The sequence below is a fragment of the Chrysochloris asiatica genome, unplaced genomic scaffold (genome assembly GCF_000296735.1).
Source record: "Chrysochloris asiatica unplaced genomic scaffold, ChrAsi1.0 scaffold00232, whole genome shotgun sequence".
NCBI classification, from domain to species: Eukaryota; Metazoa; Chordata; class Mammalia; order Afrosoricida; family Chrysochloridae; genus Chrysochloris; species Chrysochloris asiatica.
Window position 1 is genome coordinate 1765381 of NW_006408750.1, and position 23658 is coordinate 1789038.

The following is a 23658-nucleotide window of genomic DNA, read 5'->3' on the forward strand; positions in this document are numbered from 1 at the left end:
TTTTTTCGTCCTCATTTCTTCCCATTGCTTTAGCATCTCTATACTCAAGAGCAAGTTTCAGAGTCTCTTCTAACATCAATTTTGGTCTTTGCTTTCTTTCCAATGACCTTTTGCTTTTTTTTTTTTTCAGTATGATGTTCTTGATGTCATCCCACAGCTCTTCTGGTCTTTGGTCATTAGTGTCCAAGGCATCACATCTATTCTTGAGATGCTCTCTAGATTCAGATTGGATATATTCCAGGTTATATTTTGAGTATCGTAGACTTGTTTTATAGTTTTCTTTAGCTTCAGCCTGAACTTATATGTGAATAGTTGATGGTCTGCTCCACAGTCAGCCCCTGTCCTTATTTTGGCTGATGATATTGACTTTTCTACCATATCTTTCCACAGATGTAGTCAGTTTGATTCCTGTGTATTCTATCTGGTGAGGTCCTATGTATAAACCTCTTTTATGTCATTTAAAAAGGTATTTGAAATGAATACAAAACTCTGTCATTTGATCTCCATCATCATATCTATCACCAAGTCCATATTTTCCAACTACTAATTTTCCTCTGTTTCCAACCTTTGTATTCATTCACCATTAATTATCAATGCATTTTGATTGAATGTTTGATCAATTTTCGTCTGAAGAAGTTGGTCGAATTCTTCAATTTCATCATTCCTGGCTTTAGTGGTTGGTACATCCATTGGAATAATAGTGGCATTAACAGATCTTTTTAGGATATTATATTGTCACAGAAAGCATTATACTTCAAGATAGATATTAAAATATTCTTTTTGATGATACATGGGACTCCATTCCTCTTGAATTCGTCATTCCTGTCACAGTAAACCAAAATCTTGTCAGATACAAGGTGGCCAATGCCAGCCTGTGTTAACTCATGAATGCCTACGGTATCGAGCTGTATGTGTTCCATTTGATTTTTGACAGCTTCCAATTTTCCTAGATCCATACTTCATATATTCCATGTTTCAATTATGGATGTTTGCAACATTTTCTCCTTATTTTGAGTTGTGCTCCATCAGCAAATGAAAAGTTCTGAAAGCTTTAGTGTATTTGCTTCATCATGTTCAGTTCTACTTTCAGGAGGCAGCTCTTCCCCAGTTGTATTTTGAGTGCCTTCCAAACTGATGGATTCATCTTCTGGCACTGTATTTAATCATGTTCTGCTGGTATTCATAAAGTTTTCAGTGACTAAACTTTCTGAAGTAGTCTGCCTCTCCTTCCTGGTCTGTCTTAGGCTGGAAGCACCACGGAAACCTGTCCACCATTGGTGACCTTGTTTGTATTTAAAATACATGCGGCATAGCTTCCAGAAGTACAGCAACACACAAGTCCCCACAGTATGATAGACTGACGGACAAATGGTGGAAACTACACCATAAGGTTTCCTTAATTGCTTGTATGTTCATAGATTATTAGAAAAAGTTTGTTGCTGTTGTTTTTAAGTAACGTCAAGTCAGTTCTAACTCATAGTGAGTCTGTATAGGAAATCCTTACTTTTGGCTAGCAGTCTAGTACTTACCCTACCATACCACACCAGAAATCCTGAGAAAGCATTATTGTTGTTGCTGTTAATTGCCATCGAGACAATTCCGACTCATAGTGATCCTGTGTTAGGGTTTTCAAGTGGCAGGTGGTAGATTTGAATCTCTGACTTTGTGGTTAGAAGTCCAGTGCTTACCCTACAGTGCCACACCAGGGCTCCAGAGAAAGTATAGACACATTAAAAAAAATAATAAACTGATGATAGGGTAGGAAATTTTACCTTTTAATGTGTTTATATTTGTTTTGTTTGAATCTCTTTATCATGTGCATGTATTGCCATCTCTGCTGACCAAATAAATTTGCATGTGTTAGGAAATTTAGGAGAGTACATAGATGGCTTTCCTAATCATTTCCTCCAGAGTATGTTTCAGCTGCATGATACCAGACTAAATGGATCTTGGGACCGGTCCAGTGTGGCAGTTCTCAGCCACCTCCCCCTGTAACCTCTGTATCCAGTGTCTGACTCCTGTTTTTCTGAATTTATGAGAGTGGGATGAAGAGGAAATATGTTCAGTCCCCATTACCCAGCAGTGCCTTTTTGTACTTTGGACTTCTCCTCCAGGTCATTTTCAGTACTCACTCTAATGGTCAAGTGTTAATGGTGGGAAGAAGTATATTGAGTTCCAAAGAAAAAATGTGAATCGTTTTGGTAAGACATTCAGACACCACTACACTCTACAAGTGAAGGGTGCACCGAGCATTGGTGAGGAGATAGGGAAATCGGCAGCCCTTCCTGAAAATGGGGTAGCTTGGGAGGCTGTATTTAATTTAGTTTGGATATTAAATGAATTAAAATGGGCTTGCTCATGTTATGAGCCTTACCTCATCTGTGCTATAAAAAACCCTATAACTGGGCTGTAATTTGACTCTTTTTTCTGTAACGTTACACAATATTCCTATGGTTACAGAGCCCGAATAAGTGGAAGCTAATCATTAGTTTGCTAAATGTGGTTCATGGAACAGTTCACAACTCCCAGACCTGCCAACTGCTGCTTGTTTACTGTCATGTTCACTCTTCTTGGGTAGAAGTTGATTTGTTCTTCAGAAAAGTGTACAGTAACATTTGTCTTGAATCCATTCAGTGTGACAGCTCTCCATGCGTCTTGAGGGGGAGTGGCGAGGGGGTGTGGTGGGGGTGGCGGTGGTCATGCTCAGCGGAGTGTTTTGGTACATACACTTTTGAAGGAAGAAACCATTTAGTGAGTGTGATATAACAAAGGAAAGAATTAAACTGAAGAAGTTTTGAATATAGGGAAATCACATTTTCAGAAATTTGCTGTGGTAAAAAATCTATAGAATTTACTGTTCTGTGGCCCTAGAAATAAAACCTTGTCCTTAGATTCTTCCTTGTTTGTTTCATGTGACAAGAAAAAGAGCTGATTGGTTGCCCATGGTTACTTGTAAATATCACACAGGTATTCTGCCTTCCCTAGCCAAACACTTTATGAGCTGAATTTCTTTTCTCTCTAGTCTCCCAGTGTGAGTCAGGGGACACGCTGAGAGCAGATTTGTGATCTTACCTAGTAATTATGGGCTTGATCCTTAAATCACTCATGACAAGCTCATCTTTTCCTATGGAAGTGGGTTCTTAACCATTTTTCCCCTAGTAAATAGAAAATCATCCTACCTGTGAATCATTCCCGTTTCCACCTGATTTCTTGCTGGAGGAAATTCTTTCTTAGTTGACTTCTCAGAATTCTTATTGGAGACTATCCAGAAAGGGGCAGTTCAGTGTCTGTCTCTGTTTATCTGATGTATTATTTAGATCTCTTTGGCTTTTAAAGACAGAAAACTTAACAGGAGTTTCTGAGGTCATGTCACTGAAAAGGTATGAACAGACACAAAGGCTCAACCCATGTCTTCAAGATCTACTATCCACATCAGTCTACTCTGACTGTCTTTTGGACTGACTCTCAGGCTCTGCCTGGTGGGACCTGGCTACTTCATAACATCCCACAGGAAGCAGTATATGCCTTCCTTCTCTTCCTCTCCCCTTTCCTGGAAATGTCTTGAAGTTTGTTCTGACTTGATTAACTTCAGTCTTGGTCTATCCCTGAATCCATCACTGTGCCCAGGAAGGTGCTATGCTTTGATCAGCCTGTCCTGAATTTCATTTCCCATCTCCCAAGGGTAGGGTCTCATCCAAGTATATGGGAAAGAGTGGCCTTCCAAAGGAAAATCAGAAGCTTCCCAGAAAGAAAGGGAATGGGATGTAGGAGGCAAATAACTAGACCTGGTGTGGAACTCAAGGATAAGCACTGGATTACTAACCACAAGGTCAAACCCATACAGACAGGGTTGCTATGAGTCGAAACTGACTTCACGGCATGTAAGAACAACAACAGGTAGTATAAGGAAGCTGAGCTCTCCTGCCAATGCACTGAAAAGTGCCACTTCCACTTCAATAGTTTATATGTGACCCAGTTACCTTGCCAGTGAAAAGATGGCATTCTGCTGGCTAGTGCAGCAATTTTAACTCCCCAGTCTCTGCCTTTCATTCTCGCCTTCCTGTGTGCTGCTCAAGGAGATTAAAATAATGTTTTCTCTGTTTTAATACACGTGTATTTAATTGTGTACACATTTGTTTTAAAGTTCAAGCAAGAGAAGACAAGAAAAAATTACTAGGTGTTGATGGATTGGTTTTCATGGTATTTTCTGTGCTTTAGGCAACTTTACAAAAATATGAAACCAATAGAATCAAATCATAAACAGTTTAGAAAATGTAAAAAGCCACAATTCTACCATGCTAACCCAATCATTGTTTTAATTTTAGAATATTTCCTTCTAGTCTTTGTACATGGATCTCTTACAAGCATGTGTATCTTCTTTTTTGTTTTTGTTGCTTGACATTAGATGCTTTAATCTAGGCATTTTCCAAGTTGTTGTAAGTCATTATTACGTATGTGGCTATATAACATTCTACACATCGGGTACACATGGTTAACAATCATCCTATCATTGGGCGATTACGTTGCTTCCCTTTTTTATTTTTTTCCTACTGTCATGAGGAATTGTGTGTGCTGAACATTGTCTGGGTATGTAAATTTTCTCCTGCCTTTTTGGATTTCTTGAGGATGGATTGTGAAAAGTAAGATTACTGGTTCAAGGGGTATAACCATTTTCATGACTCTTGAAGTTTATTACCAAAGTACATTTCAAAATGACTGCCTTTATCTTCACTGCTTCTAGCAATTTATAAGAGGGTCATTCTGACTGATCCTTGCCAGCAAGAGGAATTTGGATTTTTCAACCATTTTCTAATTTAGGCAAAAATATGTGTTGGTTTTGTCTTAGCATGCGTTTATTTTAATTACTAGTAAATTTGCACACTTTTATGTGTTTTTTTAATTTTATTTTCTGTATAACTATATTTGCTACTGTAAACATTATTTTCTGTTTGTTTTAGACCCCAAAATAGCTTCTGAAACAGAAACGGACATCTGCGCTGAGTGGGAAATAAAGACCATCACTAGTGCGCTGAAGACCTACCTAAGGTAGGGACTTTCCATTTACAAGGCAGGCTGCCAGCCTGTTATCTCTCATCAGGAGAAAGCAGTTTTATTTTCAGCCTTCAGAGTTGTTGGGCGGGTGTTTGAAATGTGAAAACAGTTTCTGTGTGGGGGCAGTTAGCTCATCTGGTCAACCTAATTGTAAATCATCTGCAGTTGGTAGCTTGCCATTGTACAGTGGCGCCTTGAGGGATATAGGAAGCTACAATCTTTTTAAGAAGCTACTGTGATAATTGGAGTCCTGGTGTGGCACTGTGGGTTAATGCACCAGACTGCAAAGCCGTTTGAACTGCAAAGTCAGCAGTTCAAACTCACCAGCTACTCCTTGGAAACCCTGTACAGGGTTGCTATAGGTCAGAATTGACTCGACGGCACTTGACAACAACAACAACTGTGATAATTAACCTTGAATAAAGACAACTCCAGCAATGGGTTTTGGGTTGTTAATCAAAAATATGGTCATCCTTGAAATCCCTGAATTTTCTATTAAGGAAACCAAGGAAGCATGCATCACATTCTGTAGAAAATGCAGGATCGCATGCCTCATGCTTCTTGATAGTTTTGTGCATTGTTTTAGCATATATTGCTGACATTGGTCCCTAAAAATTAGAACTTAATGCAATTTGTTCATGACCCCTTCCACTTAGATTGGAAAATATTACTTTACTGAAGAGAAGACAACTTTTATTTTGTAATAAAATATATCATACACCGTGTCCTCTCCATCCCTGTTCCTCTGCCTGTTGGGGGTGGAAGGAACTCTGGTAGCATATTGATTACAAGTCAGCCTGATTTTGGTGGGGGGGGGGTTGACTACCTGTATACATCATGTCAGTTAGATTCATGAATAGATTGAAGTTTTTGCTGGACTCAAAGGGTAGGAATACTAGAGTTCTCCCTTAGAGTTTTTTTTTTTTACACAGGAAGGTGAGATCTAGTTGTCAATAGGGAGGAGAGACATAATCATGAATTGTGTAAGCATCTATAGAGGCTTTTGAAGATTTGATTGGCTGGAAGGCAAATTCCACAGAAAAGGAACTGATGATGCAGGTTTTATTGATTATTGGGGAATTAATGGGAGGGTCTTAAAACCACGAGTAAAATGTAGTATAAGTTATGTCTAAGTGTTGAATTAGGACATCCAGTGAGATCTTAAAAAGTTCTGTGTGGAAGCTTATTTGGACTATCAGAAAAAAATCTCAAGTTTTCAGCTAAACCTATTAACACCCCAGTAGGTATAAATTTGCGTGTGGTATGCCTAATGTTATAGGTTCTAGCCCTTTGACATTCTCAAACAACACCCCATAGTGAGTCTACCACAGAACACACGGAAGTCTCTCACAGTGTTCTCAGATGAACTGATTTGATAACAGGTTACTGGGAAGATGAGAGTTTAGGCACGCGTTGTTGCAAATTGTTAGTTCCTTGTTTCTTAGGCAGTTCTTAAAATGCTTTTGTGGATAAATGAGTCAGTGACTGAAAAAGAAGTCTTTTAGTTTGTGCTAGACTGTTGCATTAGCACTTATCTCGTTGTGACTATGAAATATTGTACTCATTCCCTTAAAAAATACAAAGAGAAAGAGTGAAAATTTCAGATGCCTTCTCAGGGCCCTTTCATTTGGGAAACGAAGTTGAACTAGGTTGAGTTGCTGTCATTTTCTTGTGATCTTTATCTTTGAGAAACGTAATATAGTTTGGCAGTCTGTATGAGCAAGTATGACTATTGTTTTATCCCTAAACTGACAAATGTATATACTTTCACTCCAGAATGCTTCCAGGACCACTCATGATGTACCAGTTTCAAAGAAGTTTCATCAAAGCAGCAAGTGAGTTCCTTTTTTTGGTCACAGTTTTAAGGGGAGAGAATAGATTTTTCTATTTCAAAGAAGTCAGTACCCCAAAATAAATTTTATCTAATCCTTCATATACTACCTGTAAACTTCCCACATACCAGCTCAGGAGACTGTAACCCAGAATAAAAATGAAAATAAATCAAGATTACTAAGGGCCTTGCTACCACATAGAATTTACAGTAAAGGAGAAAAATCTTTTTCTTTTGTTTCTGTTTGTTTTTTTAGGGTGGGGAGGCAGAAAAGGAAGGGAAAAAAACAACAACAAAAAACCTACCCACACACACAAAAAACCTCGTTTCCCTTTCTACAGTTTTATTGGACTTCTGACTCCTTGGTGTTTTTCAGGCCTTGAGCAGCATTTTGCAGAATGAATCAGACATTGCACATTACCTCAACTTAACATTGGAAGGCTTTCCCTGAATACGACACCATTATGTAACTTAATGATCTTCTTTCCATGAAGTCTTCCATTTACAGCTTCTGATCATTCTTCAACTGTATCATCCAGGCTCCTAGCGTCATACTGCTGGAACTAAAATACATAGGGATTAGGTGCAAGCTGCTTTAAGTAATCTGGAATCTGTCTACGTGGGGCAAGCCTCCTAAAAGAGGACAGTGAGATTCTCTATCAGATTTAAATCTGGCTTCAGTCCCCAAGGTGCTATTATGTTGGTAGCCTTTACCTACCTTTAAGCCTTTGGAGTTTGTTTACCCTTGTAGGTAGCTCCTACTGGTCTAATTATAGAACTTGATATTCTGCTGTGGCATATGAGTTAATGCGCTGGACTGCAAAGTCGGTTTGAACCGTAGGGTTGGAGGTTCAAGCTCAGCAGCTGCTCCTCAGAAACCCTAAATAGGGTCGCTATGGGTCAGAACCAACTTGAGAGTACTTAACAACACCGACAACAATGTTCTGGTATCTACAGTCACTTCATATGCATGTGAAAGCTGGACTATGAATAAGGAAGACCAGACAAGAATCTATGTATTTGAATTTGGTGTTGGTGAAGAATATTGAAAATACCATGGACTACCACAAGAATGAACAAATAATCTGTTTTGGAAGAAATACAGCTGGATTGCTCCTTAGAAGTGAGGATGGCAAGACTTGGTCTCTTGCACTTTGGGCATGGTATCAAGAAGGACCAGTCCCTGAAAACAGAGCTCATGCTTGGTAAAGTGGGCGTCCATGAAAACAGGAAGGACCCCAATGAAATGATTGACCCAGTGACAGCAACAATGGACTCAAACATAATAATAATTGTAAGAAAGGCATAGGGCTGGCCAGTGTTTTGTTCTATTTACATAAGGTCTGTATGATTTGGAATTTACTTGATGGTACCTAACAACAAGGATAACATTGTTCTGGTGGTCTTATCTTTAAAGAGTTCTCCCATATCAAAGAAGAGAAAGACATGGGAGAAAATGAGGAGTGGAGCTGATGTTTCAATGATTGCTCTCTCAGAGAAATTCCAAGCCCATAGCAACCGTTCTTTAATTAAACCTCACATCACTGCTATAAATAGGTATTGCGAGTACCATCATTCTGTTTTCCAGAGAGATGAAGCCACTTACTCAAGTTCAACCAAGAGAACATGACAGACAAGTCATGATTGAAGTTACAGGTTGGAAGATAGATCTTCAAATCTCATCTGCCATTGCTTTATAAGCCAAACTGGTTGCCACACATCACTTGAAGATAACTAAACATTTCCTGTGATTTCTTTGGTGCTGCCTTGAGGCATTGTTTTGATATTCGAGATGCTTGCAATGTTGTTCATGTCTAATTTGTTTATCCTTTCTGAGTGCATAAAGTTCCTTCCTTCCTTGAAATGAAGCCGTCACTTGAGGACCAGCTGCTCCTGAGTTCGCTCTTACTCTGGCTCTGCTCCTACTCTGGTTATCTGGCTCCATTTCAGCACGTCATCAGTTTGGCTTCAGTTCATTGGTGGTCATATCTGTGATGAACCCTGTTATAGAAAACACCATTAAATAAACTTCTGGACCTAGTGATGCAGTTCACAAGACAGAGCCATACATCTTTGCAAAATCCTCAGTCTGTTAGTGCTCAGCCCTAGTTTCCCTTGATTTTGTGTTCTAAACTAGTTTAGCTGTGACACTCATAAAATATTACCTCCTGCTTTTCTTTGTAGAGTTGGAGAACCAGGAGTCTCGGGTCTCTGAAATCCACAGCCTTGTTCATCGGCTCCCAGAGAAAAATCGGCAGATGCTACAGCTGCTTATGAACCACTTGGCTAAGTATGTTTAAGACGAGTTGTTGGCTCTCTTCTCTCTCATAGAAAATTCTCATCTTAACAGTCAAGCTGGTCTCAGTTTTGCTAATGGTCTCCCACTATGAAATAGCATCAGGTATGCCAGAAGCTTCAGAAAGAGGTGTGCGAAATGTTAACTGCTATGGATAACAGTAACTAATGTGAGATGATCTTCACAGAAGTGTCTGGGAAAGTGCACAGGCCGCCAGGCAGGGTTTGCATGGTGTCTTTGCTCTTGAGATGATCAAAAGAAAACTGGAGTCTGAGATAGCCAGACCACAAGCAGAATTTTCAGGGGTTCTGTTTTCTTGCGATCAAGGATTGTTGTTGTTATTGTTGTTCTTAAATGCTGTTGAGTTGGTTCCGACCCATAGCTACCCTGTATAGGGTTTCTGATGAGCAGCTGGTGAGCTTGAACCACTGAGCTTGTGATCCAAACTGACTTTGCAGTCCAGTATGTTAACCCACAGCACCACATCAAGACTCTGTGATCAAGGATGAACAGCGGTTTATTGTGGGTTTGGACCTTGGATTCAGACTCAGAAGGCCTGGGTTCTAGATTTGACGCTTTGAAAAATTACTTAATCAGCCCTGGACAAGTCACTAACCTCTCTATTCCTTATTTTCTTCATCTGTTAGTAGATATACTTGTTGGTTGTTGGTGTTTAAGTGTTGTTGAGTCCATTCCGACACATAGCGTTCCTATATAAGGTTTCCGAAGAAGCGGATGGTGAGTTTGAACCACTGACCTTACAATTCAAACTGACCTTGTGGTGCTTATGCTACAGTGCCACACCAGGATTCCTTTATTTACAAGATCATTAATAAAAACGGTTGCCTGTATTAAATTATTTTAAGAAGTAAGAGAATGAAAAAACAAATATTTGGGCAAATGCCTGGGGTTTTCTTGCTAGGAACTTTCATGTTCTTAGTACAGCATTGGAGTTCTGTATATTTGTCGTTGCTTGAGCCTTTTAAGGAGCCCTGGTGGCACAGTCATTTAAGCACAGGGCTGCTAGCCCAAAGATACAGTTTGAATCTAGAAGCCTTTCTGTGGGAGAAAAGTGAGACAGCTTGCTCTCATAAGATTTACAGCCTTGAACACCCCATGGAGCAGCTGTACTCTGTCCTACACGATGCTGTGAGTTGGAATTGGCTTGATGGCAGTGTTTGTTTGTTTTTTAGTGACCCACTGAGGAGAGGACTTGTTGTATCAGCCACTACAGTATTTATGTTCTAACTTTCCACAGACTTAGAATGTTCTTGATTGAAAACTCGAGTCTAAGAAAAGATTACGAGTATAACAGCAAATCAAGGTCCTTAATACTACTCGGCTGATGAGTTATGAATTTGGCCCTTACGTACTTTGTTCATATTTTATCCATGCCATGAAGTCATTTACTTTGACTAAGTTAACACCTGCTAATGGAGAATGGGATGACTAGCTTTCATAGTGCTGTCACATATTGGATAGTTCTTTTTGGAGAGAGAGTATATATGTTACCATGAAGATTTCCACATGTCTTAGTTATGATGAACTGAGACTATTTGAGGTGTTGGTGAAGAACAATTGGGTAGAGTCAGGTATTGCTCCTTTATTGGTCAGAGCAGAACTACATGTTAGGGAATACTTAAGAATCAGAAAAGAAAGCATGCAAGTTTGCAGTGAGAATGCCCCCCAAAGTGTCAAAGAACCCTGTTGAAGTGTGTTTAAATTAATGGGAAATAGGCTTTAAAAAATAATTCCAGATGCTCTGAGATAATAGTTTGTTGTGTGTTCCACACAACCCGGAGCCAGGCATTTGTTCAAAGGAAAAGCTGGTGCAGAATCTTAGTTGCAAAAGTCTGTACACTGGAAGGACAGTTACCAAAGCAGAGGAAATTCCAGGTTCACACTTGAGCCAAGTATGTGTGTGGATATTTGTGACTGCTTTATGGCCACTGGATCTGCAAAAGGCCTCCAAGCCTGCTGGGAGCAGCTGGAGGAGAAGGCTTAGAGACCAGCTGCAAGCAGTGGGTCTTTTCAAGCTGTGCAATTGGAATTAGAGCTTAATTGGACTGAGAGAGACCAAGAATAAGTGGTGATCCAGAAAAGGGCATGGGGTCAGTATTGAATGTTTCCCATTTTAAATTGTCCTTAGGACTGTTAGGAATCTTAAAGAAGAAAGGGTTTAGGGGTGGAGATTAGAAAAGAAAAAAATGCAAAAGAAAATAGATCTTGAACAGTGACCCCTGTTCACTGGTTAGTGGTTTACTTTCCCTCTTTTTCCACTTAAGGCCCCTCAGTCCATCTTTTGTTTTAATCACCCAGGGAGTAATGCAGCCAGAACATGCGGGTTATAGCTGTGCCCTGGACTTCTTGTCTTGTAACCAATTTAAGCCATTTTGTTGCTGGAGTCATTTATTGCCTAGCATTTCTCAAGCATTCTGTCTTGTATTGGTTACTTGGCAGTAATTTTCTATGGTTTTGTGAGGTTCTGTGGTATTTCACTTACTCAAGGAGAAATCTAGGTATATATGAGCTCCCCTGGCTGTAATGTGAATTGGTCAGAGCTGGCGTGAGAACACACAGACTCAGGTACTCAGCATGCCAACTTCTTGGTCTCCAGAGCCTCTAGATTTAAACATGGCTAGGAAGAGATGGATATGAATGAGCACTGCTGGATCCAGTAAGAAGTTATTTATTTAGGCCTGAAAAAAAATTCTATGGTACCCAGAGGGCTTCTAAAATTCCACTAAAACTCAATATTCTCATTTACAGTACTGTCCTCATTTTAAAATCAAACAGTAGAGAAAGTTAACTTGGGACAAGGAGTTTTAATCTATATAACTCCAGTTTTCTCAGGTTCAGAGTTACGCTAGGATATGCCTGAGCTATTGTTCCTCTGGTCCACTTACTTAATGGTCAGCTTCCTTCCGAAGTTTTGGTTTCAGGGCTGGTTCTGCTGGAAAACCCACTGTTTTGTGCTCTCATTGCCTACTGTGTTTACCCTGTGCATCTGAGGCTTCTGGTTCAAAGGCAAGGCATTTTGTATTGTGTAGATTTAAAATGCTCTTTTGAAATATTTTTGTAATTGATTTCTTTTGGCTATGGAGGAAGAGTTAAGGTATTTTATTTTTAATTCCATGTAGAAATGCTTTCAGAGGAAAGAAATACCTTGAGGGGAATGGATAAAAACCCAAAAGCTCTAAAGCAAGTGATTACCAGGGTGTACCCAAATCAGTTGGGTTTGTTTGAACCTCAGAGGGAGCATAAAAATTATAGGCAACCATACACATATTTGTGTTGTTCGTGCTTAAATCTGCTATGATAATTTGATGTTTTCTGTTTGGATCTTAGAATCTAGTGTACGGTGTAGTGCCACATGCCTGAAAGCCTGGTTAGGGTGCCACCAATGTCAGAATTACTTGAGGTCCTTGTTTACTTTGCCATTCCTGGGTCCCATCTTGGGCCTAGTAAATCATACTTTGCCTGAGAATCTGCATTTCTAATTTACTTCCCAGGGAAGTATTATGAAGAAAGTCTCTTGAGAACCTCCAGCCAACAGAATAGGCTATATGCAAGGATTTTCTAAGAGAGAGAAAGTGGCCTTGAGGAATGGTCTGGGATCTAGGAGCATTAGTAAGTGCATTCAAAAAAGAGACTTTATTATCATAATTAAAGTTGTTAAAACAAGAAGTCCAATTTTGCTTTCCCAAATATTTGCAGTTCAACATTGCAAATTGAGTTTTTAGCAAATGGCTTTATTTTAAAATCATGCAGAAAGCATTTTTAATAAAGTCAATCAGCCTCAGCAAGCTGTGGGACCTTGTACATACAACTCATTCAATCTCTTTAAGCCTCTTCTCTGAGCTTCCTTCCCACTGTGTGATTCTGTGTTCTCATCAGGCAGAAGAGGGGCAAAATTCCCAATCTTGTCATTGCAGATGAAAATAAGAATAGATGAGTAATAACAACTAATTTCTTGGTCCTTCCCTAATGTGTGCATATTATGATGACGCCAAGTATGTTGTATACCCCACACATACCATTCAGAGTGGCTCATGGTAACTTTATGGCACTGTTTATGCTGTGTGGGAGGATTTCAAAGGACTCTCCATCAGGAGCAGGTATTAAAAATACCTCTTCACAACTGGTTTTCCCAGCACACTTAGTGAGAAACAAATAAATAAATCTCTGAGAAATGCGACTATTCCTTTATTGCTAGGGTGTTGTCAGAGCCTATCTGGCCTCTCCACAGAGGAATTGCATCATGTAAGATGTTTTGGACTGCAAGACACTAAAAATCCACCGCAAAGTGATTTAAACAATAAGGGAATCTATTGTCTCATTGGATCCCTGGTGTGGTGTTGTAGGATCCGCACTGAACCACAAGGTCAGTGGTTCAAACCCACCAGCTACTCCTCAGCAGCCCCATACAAGATTGCTATGAGTTGGAACTGACTCCAGGACACTTAGCAACAATTGTCTCATTACATGCAATCAGCCCTGAGGGTTGGTTAATTCCTTGGCTCAGGAAGGACTCTTTGTTATTTCTGTGTCCTTCCTCAGGTGACTTCATTGTGTTGTCTAGCTTTTAACATGGTCATAAACTGTTGCATCATGGCCTGGGACATTAATGGATGCCCAGAGGAGGAGAAACTCTTACCAGCAGACTCCCCATAATCTCTGACAGGTCACATGCTCACCCCTAATGCAAGCATCAGCAAGGGGAATGGGGCCACCTTGAGTGTTATACATCAAACTGGATTTACCTGAGCCACTTGCTAGAGGAGTGGACACCAGAATAAAAGCAGAGTTTCAGTGAGCAACTCACAGTGCCTACTACAACTAGTCTCAGTAAAATAACACTCAGTAGAGAGTCTGAAGTCTATTCAGTGATCTTTGCATGGGCTGCGAACTATATCAAGACAGGTGAGACAAAAAGGCCAGTTTGGGAAAGGAGTAGTGCATCTAGAATGCACACAAGAATAGCCAACTTACAAGATTTGACAGACTAGAGGGTGGGAAAGTATATTAAGGAAGAAGGCACAATCCTCTATAGTCGCATTGCCTCTTGGATGCCTTGATCATCTCTTACTCTATTGTCTAATGTTTATTTTCATCACCTGTGACAGGTTGTGATGTTTCCTAAAAGGTCAGATTTTGTAGTCTGCAGTGATTGTGAAGGAATATCGTGAGACAAATCCTTGGCATACAATGAGACTTTATCAAAATAGATAGGTTTAATCGCAGTCCCTGCGTGGCACTGTTAGATAAGCACTGGGCTGCTAACTGTAATGTTATTGTTGTTGTTAAGTGCCATCGAGTCGGTTTTGACTAAAGTGACCCTATATAGGGTTTCTGAGGAGCAGTTGGTGGGTTTGAACTGCTTACCTTGTGGTATGCAGTCCAGCACTGATCCTACATTGCCACACCAGGTGGTTCAAAACCCACCAACTACTCCTTAGAAACCCTATACAGAACTGACTCAATGGCACTTTAACAACTAAAACAAATTGGCAAAAGATGTGTAGGGTTGAGATTCTAGTGGGTTAGCTTTTTTTTCTTATCTCTGTGACTTCTTGTTGTTAAGTGCCATCGAGTCGATTCTGACCCATAGAGACCTTGTATAGGATTTCCAAGGAGCAGCTGGTAAGCTTGAACCACCGACCACTGCAGTTCAAATGACTTTGCAGTCTGATACATTAGCCCACAGTGCCACACCAGGACTCCATCCCTGTGACTAGAGTCTAAATATTTCCAGACATCCCTCAAATCAAGAAGGATCTATTCATAGCTCCTTGATCTAGAAGCAGAGTGAATGGAGTTCATATGTAAATGCCTGTGACTATTTTTTTTTTTTTTTAAATAGTCATTGTGAGGCCTTTATATCAATGAGGATAGAACCTAGTGATTAAGTAGCATTCCTTGAAGTTCTTAAGACAGGATCAAAATAAAAGAAAAGTGGGAATTGATACTTGGCATGATCACATGTCTTTTAGATACTCTAATATTCAATTTCCTTCCATCCCAAGTAGAGAAGCAAAGATTTTGCTTAGTGATGAGCTGTGGAACACATGAGAAGAGCTAGTTCTTTCCTTGCCATCAAGGCTCGTCCAAATAAAATAGCTGTGGAATTTCACAAAGTATATTTAAAAGAAAATTGTGCTTTGAGATGATGTCTTTCTAAGATACAAAGCTCTTGTGAGTTTCTCTGGCAGCCTTCTCTCAGTCATACACCCTGGCTTCTGAACCTTTGTTCTCTCTAGTAACCACTGGGCACCCTGCTGCTGCTGGTGCAAAAGTGGCCCCTTGGCTGGCCAGCTACTGATAGCGTGGCACACAGAGTCACATTGACCACATTCTTGGGCCTCCTTGGCTTCTCCCCTTCTGACCCCCACATCAAACTGATAATCTGTTGATTTTTCACCCCTATCTCTTGAATCCATCCACTTTTGTCCATCTCCATCACTAAGCCAAGTTTCCATCATCTCTTGTGCTGACTTGTAGCAAAAGCCTCCTGCCTGGTCACTCTGGCTCCCTTCCAGTTTACACAGTGAATACTACGAAACCGGTGAACTTTGGAAACTGCAGATCTCAACTTGTGATTCCCCCACTCCCTTCCTCCTGCTTAAAAAAAGTTCAAAGGCTTCTCCCTTGCTCTGAAGATAAAATCCTGGCTTTGGCGCTCACGGACGGGACCTGCTGAACTTTGTAGCCTCCTCCTGTGACCTTCATGTTCACTGCTGTATCCCTATTGCATTGTGTACAGTCAACACAAGTATTGGTTCTACAGAAGAATGCGTGGTGCTCTAACCATTTCTCAAACATTCTTTTCCTTCCCCCCATCTTTTGACTTTCCACGGTTTATTTTTCTCTTTCTGGAATGGGTCCTCTCCAGTTCTGTCTGTCCAAATCTAACCTTATTTTTTTCTAGCCTCAGCTATAACGCCACTGCCTTCTAGAATCCTTCCTCCCTGAAGTACCTTCTCTTTGTCTTCAGCCCGCCCACCTCCTTTACTCCTCTCCTTTCCCACGTATCACATTCCGTCCAGTGTACAGTTTACCAGTTGCGTATTAACTCATGCCTTCTTGGTTATAAACTCCCAGATCATGGTCAATCTGTCTCCCCTACCCTTGTCTCCTACCCAAAGGTGACAGCTGGGGGCATCCATGTATTTGTTTTCTTTGGTATTGTTGTTCCACATATTGTTTAAAACATTTGATTAGGCTCCCAACATTTTAAAAAGAGGATGATTTTACTTAAAAAGTTCCTGTTTCCTTACTAGCAGTTGACTGGAGCCAAGTAGAGGCTGTTCCACATCCCCTGGGGCTTGAGTCCCTATTTTGCCAGAGTTCCTAACAGGCCCCATTGTCTTAGCCTGGCCCACTTCTTTCAAGCATCCTACCTGCCTGGTTGTGGTGTCAACATTTGAGTTTTCAACCCTTGGCCTACCATTCCTCTGATCCCAAAAGAAGAGTTCTGCATTTACCTATCACAGAAATTAATACGCAGAAATGGGCTTGGAGAGTTACTTCCCTGACCAGCTCCTTTTCTCTCTGGAAAGATTTATTATTTCAGATCGGTGGTCCCTGGAAGAAGTAGGAGAAACTGCTTGCAGGACTGTGTATTTGTATGGGGCAGGGAAGAGAGTGTATTTTTTTTAAGACTAAGAATAAGATTCTCAAAGGACCTTCTTTAGCTATTTTTGGCAGAGCCGAAGGAAAATCTATTTAAAGGGACACTGCAAAGAGGACAGCCACACATTTTAAAGCAAACAGGCAACTTAGCACTTTAAATTAATGGAAATGCAGAAACCAGAGATCAACCCCTATTTATTTAGCCTAACTGTAGGATCCTCACTTTCCATCCAGGGATTTTTCTGGGCTGTGGCCTTTCTAACCTTCAGGTCTGGTGGAAGGAAAGATACAAGTTCAGTTACTCCCTTCAAAAGCTGATAGCAGGCAGTTTCTTGACAATTTAGGGAAAGGTCTTTAAACCTTTTGCTTAAAACAAAACAAAACAACAACAAAAAAAAAATCAACAATGTCCCTAAATTCCAGGAACTAAATCTTTCACATCGCATGAAACGCCCATTCTGAAAGGGGAAATGCTAGCCTCCTCTTAGACTCCTTTGATTCGGGTCTTTTGTTTATTTTGAGCTGTTCCACTTTGGTCTGAATTTCTTTTTTCCAGTGACTTTCTCTCCTGTTCTCTGATGTACACTTCTTCTTGAGAACCAATGGAGTCACCATGGGGTTCTCACTCAAATTTTGAGAGGAGGTGGGAGAAAGAGCAATTTTTTCCCTTCTTCCCTTCTCAGTTACTGCTTCAACTTATTTTTCTTTTAAGTTAAGGAGAACATCAACACTCATCATCATGCTTTCATTTCTTTGCCAGCCCTTAGCAGAGTCAAGCTTTCTCAGGCGTTGGCCCTGAGAGCGGTCTCATTAAATGTCTCTCTTTTTAAGCAGCAATGACTAATTGATTTACCCATACTGCTTGGGGGTACTGGGGTCATCTCTTGCTACATGCTCTTTGCACTGTGGTAGTGAGCACTATCTACGACACTTCTTTTCCTACATTGGCTGTTTCCTCTTGTGTTCTGTGTGGTCCAAAATGTAGTCATTGCAGTGAGGTAGCTGACAGACTTCTAGGGAATCACAGCTCATCTGTAGGGACTGAGAGCCTATTGGGAAGAGTCTGGAGCCAGTGCTTGGGTTTACTCTCATCTCTTTTGTAACCTGACATGAATTGCTTTACTTCTGTATGCCTGAGTTTCCTCATCTGTAAAAGGGTGTGATAATAATCGTATCCGAAACGTCTCAGTTTGCACTCTTTCTCTTGGTGACTCTCTTGTCTGTATTCCAGCCACCCCTGCAGTAATCAGCTCTGTGCGGCCTTGCATTAACTTCCTGCAGAGAGAGCCTGATAGCAAGTAGCCTCATGCCTTTGCCACCTACACCTCACCTCTCACTTCCTGCCATAGGGAGGCATAACACATAGCGGAACACCAGTTGGCGTTCATACATATGTACAACTTAGAAGCAAGGGAATGTTAACACTCCATGGGAAAACCTTTGACCAATGTGAAGATGGCAGCTGGGGGACCTAGGAAGCAGTTATTAGACAACCACTTTGAGGACTGGCCCCAAAAGACTGAGCAGGTGTTGGTGTTGAAGCAGGTAGTGGCCAGCTTAGTAACACATTCTTCTCTGCCTCTTTCTTCTTAAGAACTCGCCACTAAAGTGTGTCATATCAGCCTTTCCCTCCATCTCTGTCTTCTGGGAAACCTAAAGGATGGAAGTAATATCACCTACCTTCCTAGGGTTGTTGTGAGGATTAAATTAATCCACCACAAGTTTTTAGATTAGTACCCAGCACATAATTGTTGTTGTCGTTGTTAAATGCCGCTAAGTTGGTTCCGACTCAGAACAACCCTGTCTAGGGTTTCCTAGGAGCGGCTGGTGAGCTTGAACCACTGACCTTGTCAATAAGTGCTTACTTTGACAATCTGATAAATCAGGGAATGGAAGAAAGGGGTCATGTGGCTGTGGCTTAAGTGAGGAATGATGCAATTATTCAAGCAATTAAGCCAAAACAAGTCATTCTTACTGACCTGAGAGGGCTCTCGTCCCAGTTCTGTTACTGGCAAGCAAAACCTTAGGGATGGATGTCTCAAACATAGTGCACACAGCTCTTGTCCACTTGGAAGATTTTTTTGTGTGTGCGTGTGTTTATTTTTGCTTTAATTTAGTTTTCTTGCCTGTCTGTGCACACTGAGCCCAAAGGTCTGAGCATCTCATCCTTCCTAGCAAAAGATGAGCCAGCACAGGGACAGCTGGGAGAAAAAGTGTTCGTATCTAGTTTCAGGTCATACCTAATACCAAATCTCACACCTCCCTGTGAGTATTCAGAGGTGCACCTATTTGAAAGTACAAACTGCATGGGACTGATTTCCACGCTTGGTCACCTCCTGCTTCTCTTCACCCTCAGGCCTCTGCTTCTTGGTGTCCTGAAGCTGATTTCATCTCAGAAGCAGCTGTCTTTGCTGCAGTTTAATAACTCTTAATTTCCTGGAGGGGGACACGTTATATCAGAGAGCCATCTTACTCTGCATGGTCTGGAATTTTCCACTGATTTTTGTGATCTTTGAAATGTTTCTCTTTGTAGGAGAGTCTGACTTTGCTTCTTTCTCATCCCATTTGACTGCCCTGTCAGATGCCGTTCCCAGATTAAATATTACCATCCACTGTGAAAACAGTTCTTTTTACCTTCCTATTGATCCCATAGTTTAGTCTTCACGTGAATATCCTTTCCTGAGTTACTGAAATCTGTATTGAAGAATTAATCTACACTGTGCAAAAAAAAAAAAGCTGTGCAAATATTCAGCTTCACTCTGTGTTGGTAAGACTCTTTGTTGCATTTACAGTTTAACTCAAAAGAGGGGTTGAAGAAATGTACAAGACGGTTTTGATTTTAGTTATCAATCCTTTCTGCTTTCTCATGTGTCTAGAATGTTTTTCTTGAAGTAATTTAGCATCCTGATTTAGTATTTCCATCTTGTGATTAATAAATTTAAATTCTTATTTTTTGGTTTTGTTCATTAGATGGTAGAAGAACCCAACATGTTTTGTCTTGTGGGTATTTAGCAAACAGGTCTTCCTATGTACTTGGAGGCAAATATATTTGGTATCAGAGGATTGCTATTAAAGTCCAACTTTCAGTGAGAAAATGAAACACCCTTGGCCTCAGTGAAAAATTGGTGTGTTAGTAAAATTAGTTCTGATTAATTAAATGTGGCAAGGAGCTCTGGTAGCGTAGTGGTTACGAATCGGGCTGCGAACCTTAAGGTCAGCGGTTCGAAACTACCAGCCGCTCCGTGGGAGAAAGATGAGGCTTTCTACTCCCGTAAAGATTTACACCCTCGGAAACCCTGTACAGGGTCGCTATGGGTCGGAACCGACTCGACGGCACTTAACAACAACAACAATTAAATGTGGCAATTAAAAGCACACACACAAACACAAAAAAACAAAGGGATGTATTGGAAGGCTTATGGGTCAGTCACCTAATTGAAAACACAGTTGAACCACCAGTCATTGGAAAGCAACCTTAAGTGCCTTTCTAGTTGCCTGGTACCATAGTGCATTTTTCTGTGCTATTCACTCCTGTCTCCTAGGTGTTTCTCTCTTATTTTGCTTGTTGTTTGATTGAGAAAGTAGATACAATCAGAGGATACCTCCCACAAGTTACTACCACTGCCACATCCACTCCTATGCCCATGTTTCCTCCACTTTCCTTCTTTTGATGATAAAGGAGCAGTCAGTGTTCTGATCTTAAAACCAGTCCCTCCGCTTGAGTGCTGGAATCAATATCCCACTGCGTCCATAAGGGCTTGACTCCTCCAGTTTGGGTCCCTCTGGTATCATTAACTTTTCTGTCTGTGCTAAGTCATTCAGGATACAAGCATATTGTCATTTCTACCATCCTCTAAGAATTAAAGCAAAGCAAAGCAAAGAAACCTTCCTCAATCCCACACCCACTTCTAGATATCATCCCATTTCCATGTGCTCTTGTTAATAGAACTTCTCAAAATAGTTGTCTGTGCTTGCTGTTTCCAAAGCCTCTCATGCCATTCTTTTGTGAACCTAGCCCAAATTGGCCTTTACCCCCATACTCCACTGAAACACTCCATGTCAAAGTTACCCATAACCTCATGTTGCAAAATTGGTCTCAGACTTGAATTGATTTGAAGGGTTTGGGGTGGTTTCTCACCCCATCTTCCTTGAAATGTGTCTTCTTCATTTGACATTCAGAACAACTTCCTGGTTTTCCTCTTTTCTGGTTGGATACCTTCTTAGTTTCATTTGGTGTACCCCAGGAGTCAGTCTGTTAGTCCTTGGACCACATCTCTTATGCTCTCCTCCTTTCCCTCCCCGGTGAGGTCTTCCTTGATTGCTCTAATATTGTACCTCCAGCCCCATGCTCCGTACCCAATTGCATTGCTTGACCTTTTCCCACCCATAACACTTACCACCTTCTAATAGAATGCACTCCTGGTATGACACTGTAGGATAAGCACTGGACTGAAAACCACAAGGTGAGGAGTTCAAACTCACCATCTGCTCCTTGGAAACCGTATACAGTGTCACTATGAGTTGGAATTGACCCAATGATACTTAAAATATACTGTACAGAATCCTGCTGTGACGCTATAGGATAAACACATGACTACCACTACCTTTGGAATGTCTCAGCTCCAACTACCTTTAATCCCCTAGTGATTCTACTGCAGGTTAAAATTCCTGAAGAGAATTGCATCTCTTGGGTACTGAGGAATGGGAGACGGACAGTCCATGAAGGAAAACTTGGGTGTTGCTACTCAAAGGATGATGAGCAGGTAGGAATATCAGTTATAAAAGTTGTATTTGCTGAATCTTAAATCAAACTCACCAGCTGCCCCTCAGAAATCCTTTATAGGATTGCTATGAGTCAGAACCAACTCAACAGCATTTAACAACAACAAAAATTTATTGCTATAGAGAATTGCTGTTTTATATGGAAAACTTCAGGCCTTGACTCAAATATTAACTCTATAGCAAATCTTCTAAGTGCCTGATAACCTTATTATGGAGTCCTGCTGTGGTGCTGTGGCTTACTGCGCTGGATGCAAAGTCGGTTTGAACTGCAAGATTGGCGGTCCAAGCTCACCAGCTGCACCTTAGAAACCCTATACAAGGTCGCTATGGGTCAGAACCAACTCGACAGCACTTAACAACAGCAACCTTATTATGGGGACCACCATAATGATAAAACACAAAATAACAAACGTAGTATTTCAGATATTTCTCTAATACTCCTTACACAGCCCAGTTCTTCAGAATCCTGGAGGCTGGTACAGCACTAGCTAGCACTTCACAAAAGCCTCGCCTCTCTTCAGAGAATGTCATCAGATGTACCCTGGCCTTGAATTCATCTCCATTGGTGTTTGATGAGATGAAAATACTAGTTTGGCTTACCAGCCCCTGGAGCTGGGCACAGTTGTTTCCTTCCTCACCTAGCAAATGGGGATTTCCTGTTTCAGACATGTCTCTCAGTCTAGCTGGTGAGTCAGGATTTCTTTTTCTTTGTATCGGAAGATGACTTGATACTTTTAGAACTAAACTTCCCTCCTCACTAAAACTGCCACTTCAGTTGCTTTGCATGACACCTGGTTATGAGCTTGTCCCACAGAATCATTCTTCCCAACTCTGGCTAGATGGTTACTGAAGCGCAAAGAACACTCAAAGGTATTAGATGACCCCCCTCTTTGTCATTTCATTACTTCATTTTGACTCTTGATAAGCACTTCAGAATCCGTGCTTGTCATGGTTAAATCTGACCTTACTCAGTGGAAACTAAAGGCAAACCTTATGCAAATGCATTGATGTTTTCTGCTCCTTTTAATGCCCCCCCCTTAGGGGTTGGGGGAGAATCCAAAAATAAAATTCAAATAAACTAACTTGTAAAAGACTCAGAAAAGTGTCTCACTTAAAATAAAGTCCAAAGGAAAAATGTCAAAATGAAGCACCTTCAGTAGCAAGAGTTTTAAGTTAAAGATTTGTTGTTGTTAAATGCTATTGAGTAAGTTCTGACCCATAGCGACCCTGTACAGGGTTTCCAAGGAGAAGCTGGTGAACTTGAACCACCAACCTTGCAGTTCAAACAACTTTGCCATCTGATGCAATAACCCACAGCACCATACCAGGACTCCAAGTTACAGACTAGTCACTGTTAAAAGGAGGTATTCCTGTGTTTTTGGGGATTTGACAGCCATTTGAAATCTGTGCTATCTAGTCTTATTAATAATGAGGAGAATCAATTATCAATCTCCCTTGGTCAGAACTAGACTGACATCAAGAAATGAGAGAACCCATTTAGCATCATTCATTTCAACATGCATTTAATAGATTATTTTTTATGGGGCAAGGTTAATTATTCTTTCAATTAGATACTTTTAAAGGGTGGGTACTAGTGTACCAGGTAAAAGCCTCTTTGTTACTCTGGGTTTTTACAAGCTCACTTTATGTACAATCTTGAGCAAGTTTACTAGGCCTTAGGTTTTTTTCATCTCCAAAAAAGAGAAGGAATATTTTTGTACTTAAAAATGTTCATACATATGTAGTCAAGGAAAAGAGTTCAGAAAGAACAACACCAATATATTAACTATTGCTATCTCTAGACTTTCCTCATTTTTGAATTTTTATCAAATGACCATGTGTGCTATTTAAAACATTTTAATGACTTTTAATGAATGGAGCAGACTCTAATTCTGAGCCCCCTTTAACTTTGAAGATGTGTATGATTTTATGCAGCAGAACTGGGTAGGACAGCGCAGGCCATCCTTGGTTATTCTGAGACAGAATCCCCTTGGTCTGCTTTTGCTCCCTGCCTTTTGTATTTATCTCCAAGAACAGGCAGCAGATAAAAAGGAAACTGCATTTA

General features: G+C 40.6%; 1 protein-coding gene across 1 annotated transcript in view; it reads left to right on the forward strand.

Annotated features, from left to right (window-relative positions):
* Positions 1 to 23658, forward strand: part of ARHGAP26 (Rho GTPase activating protein 26) — a 692304-nt gene that overhangs the window by 424630 nt on the left and 244016 nt on the right. Inside the window, exons 14-16 of the mRNA XM_006873269.1 lie at positions 4959 to 5046; positions 6829 to 6887; positions 9068 to 9173. Coding sequence (XP_006873331.1) covers positions 4959 to 5046; positions 6829 to 6887; positions 9068 to 9173 — 253 coding nt within the window. The remainder of the gene's footprint in view (positions 1 to 4958; positions 5047 to 6828; positions 6888 to 9067; positions 9174 to 23658) is intronic.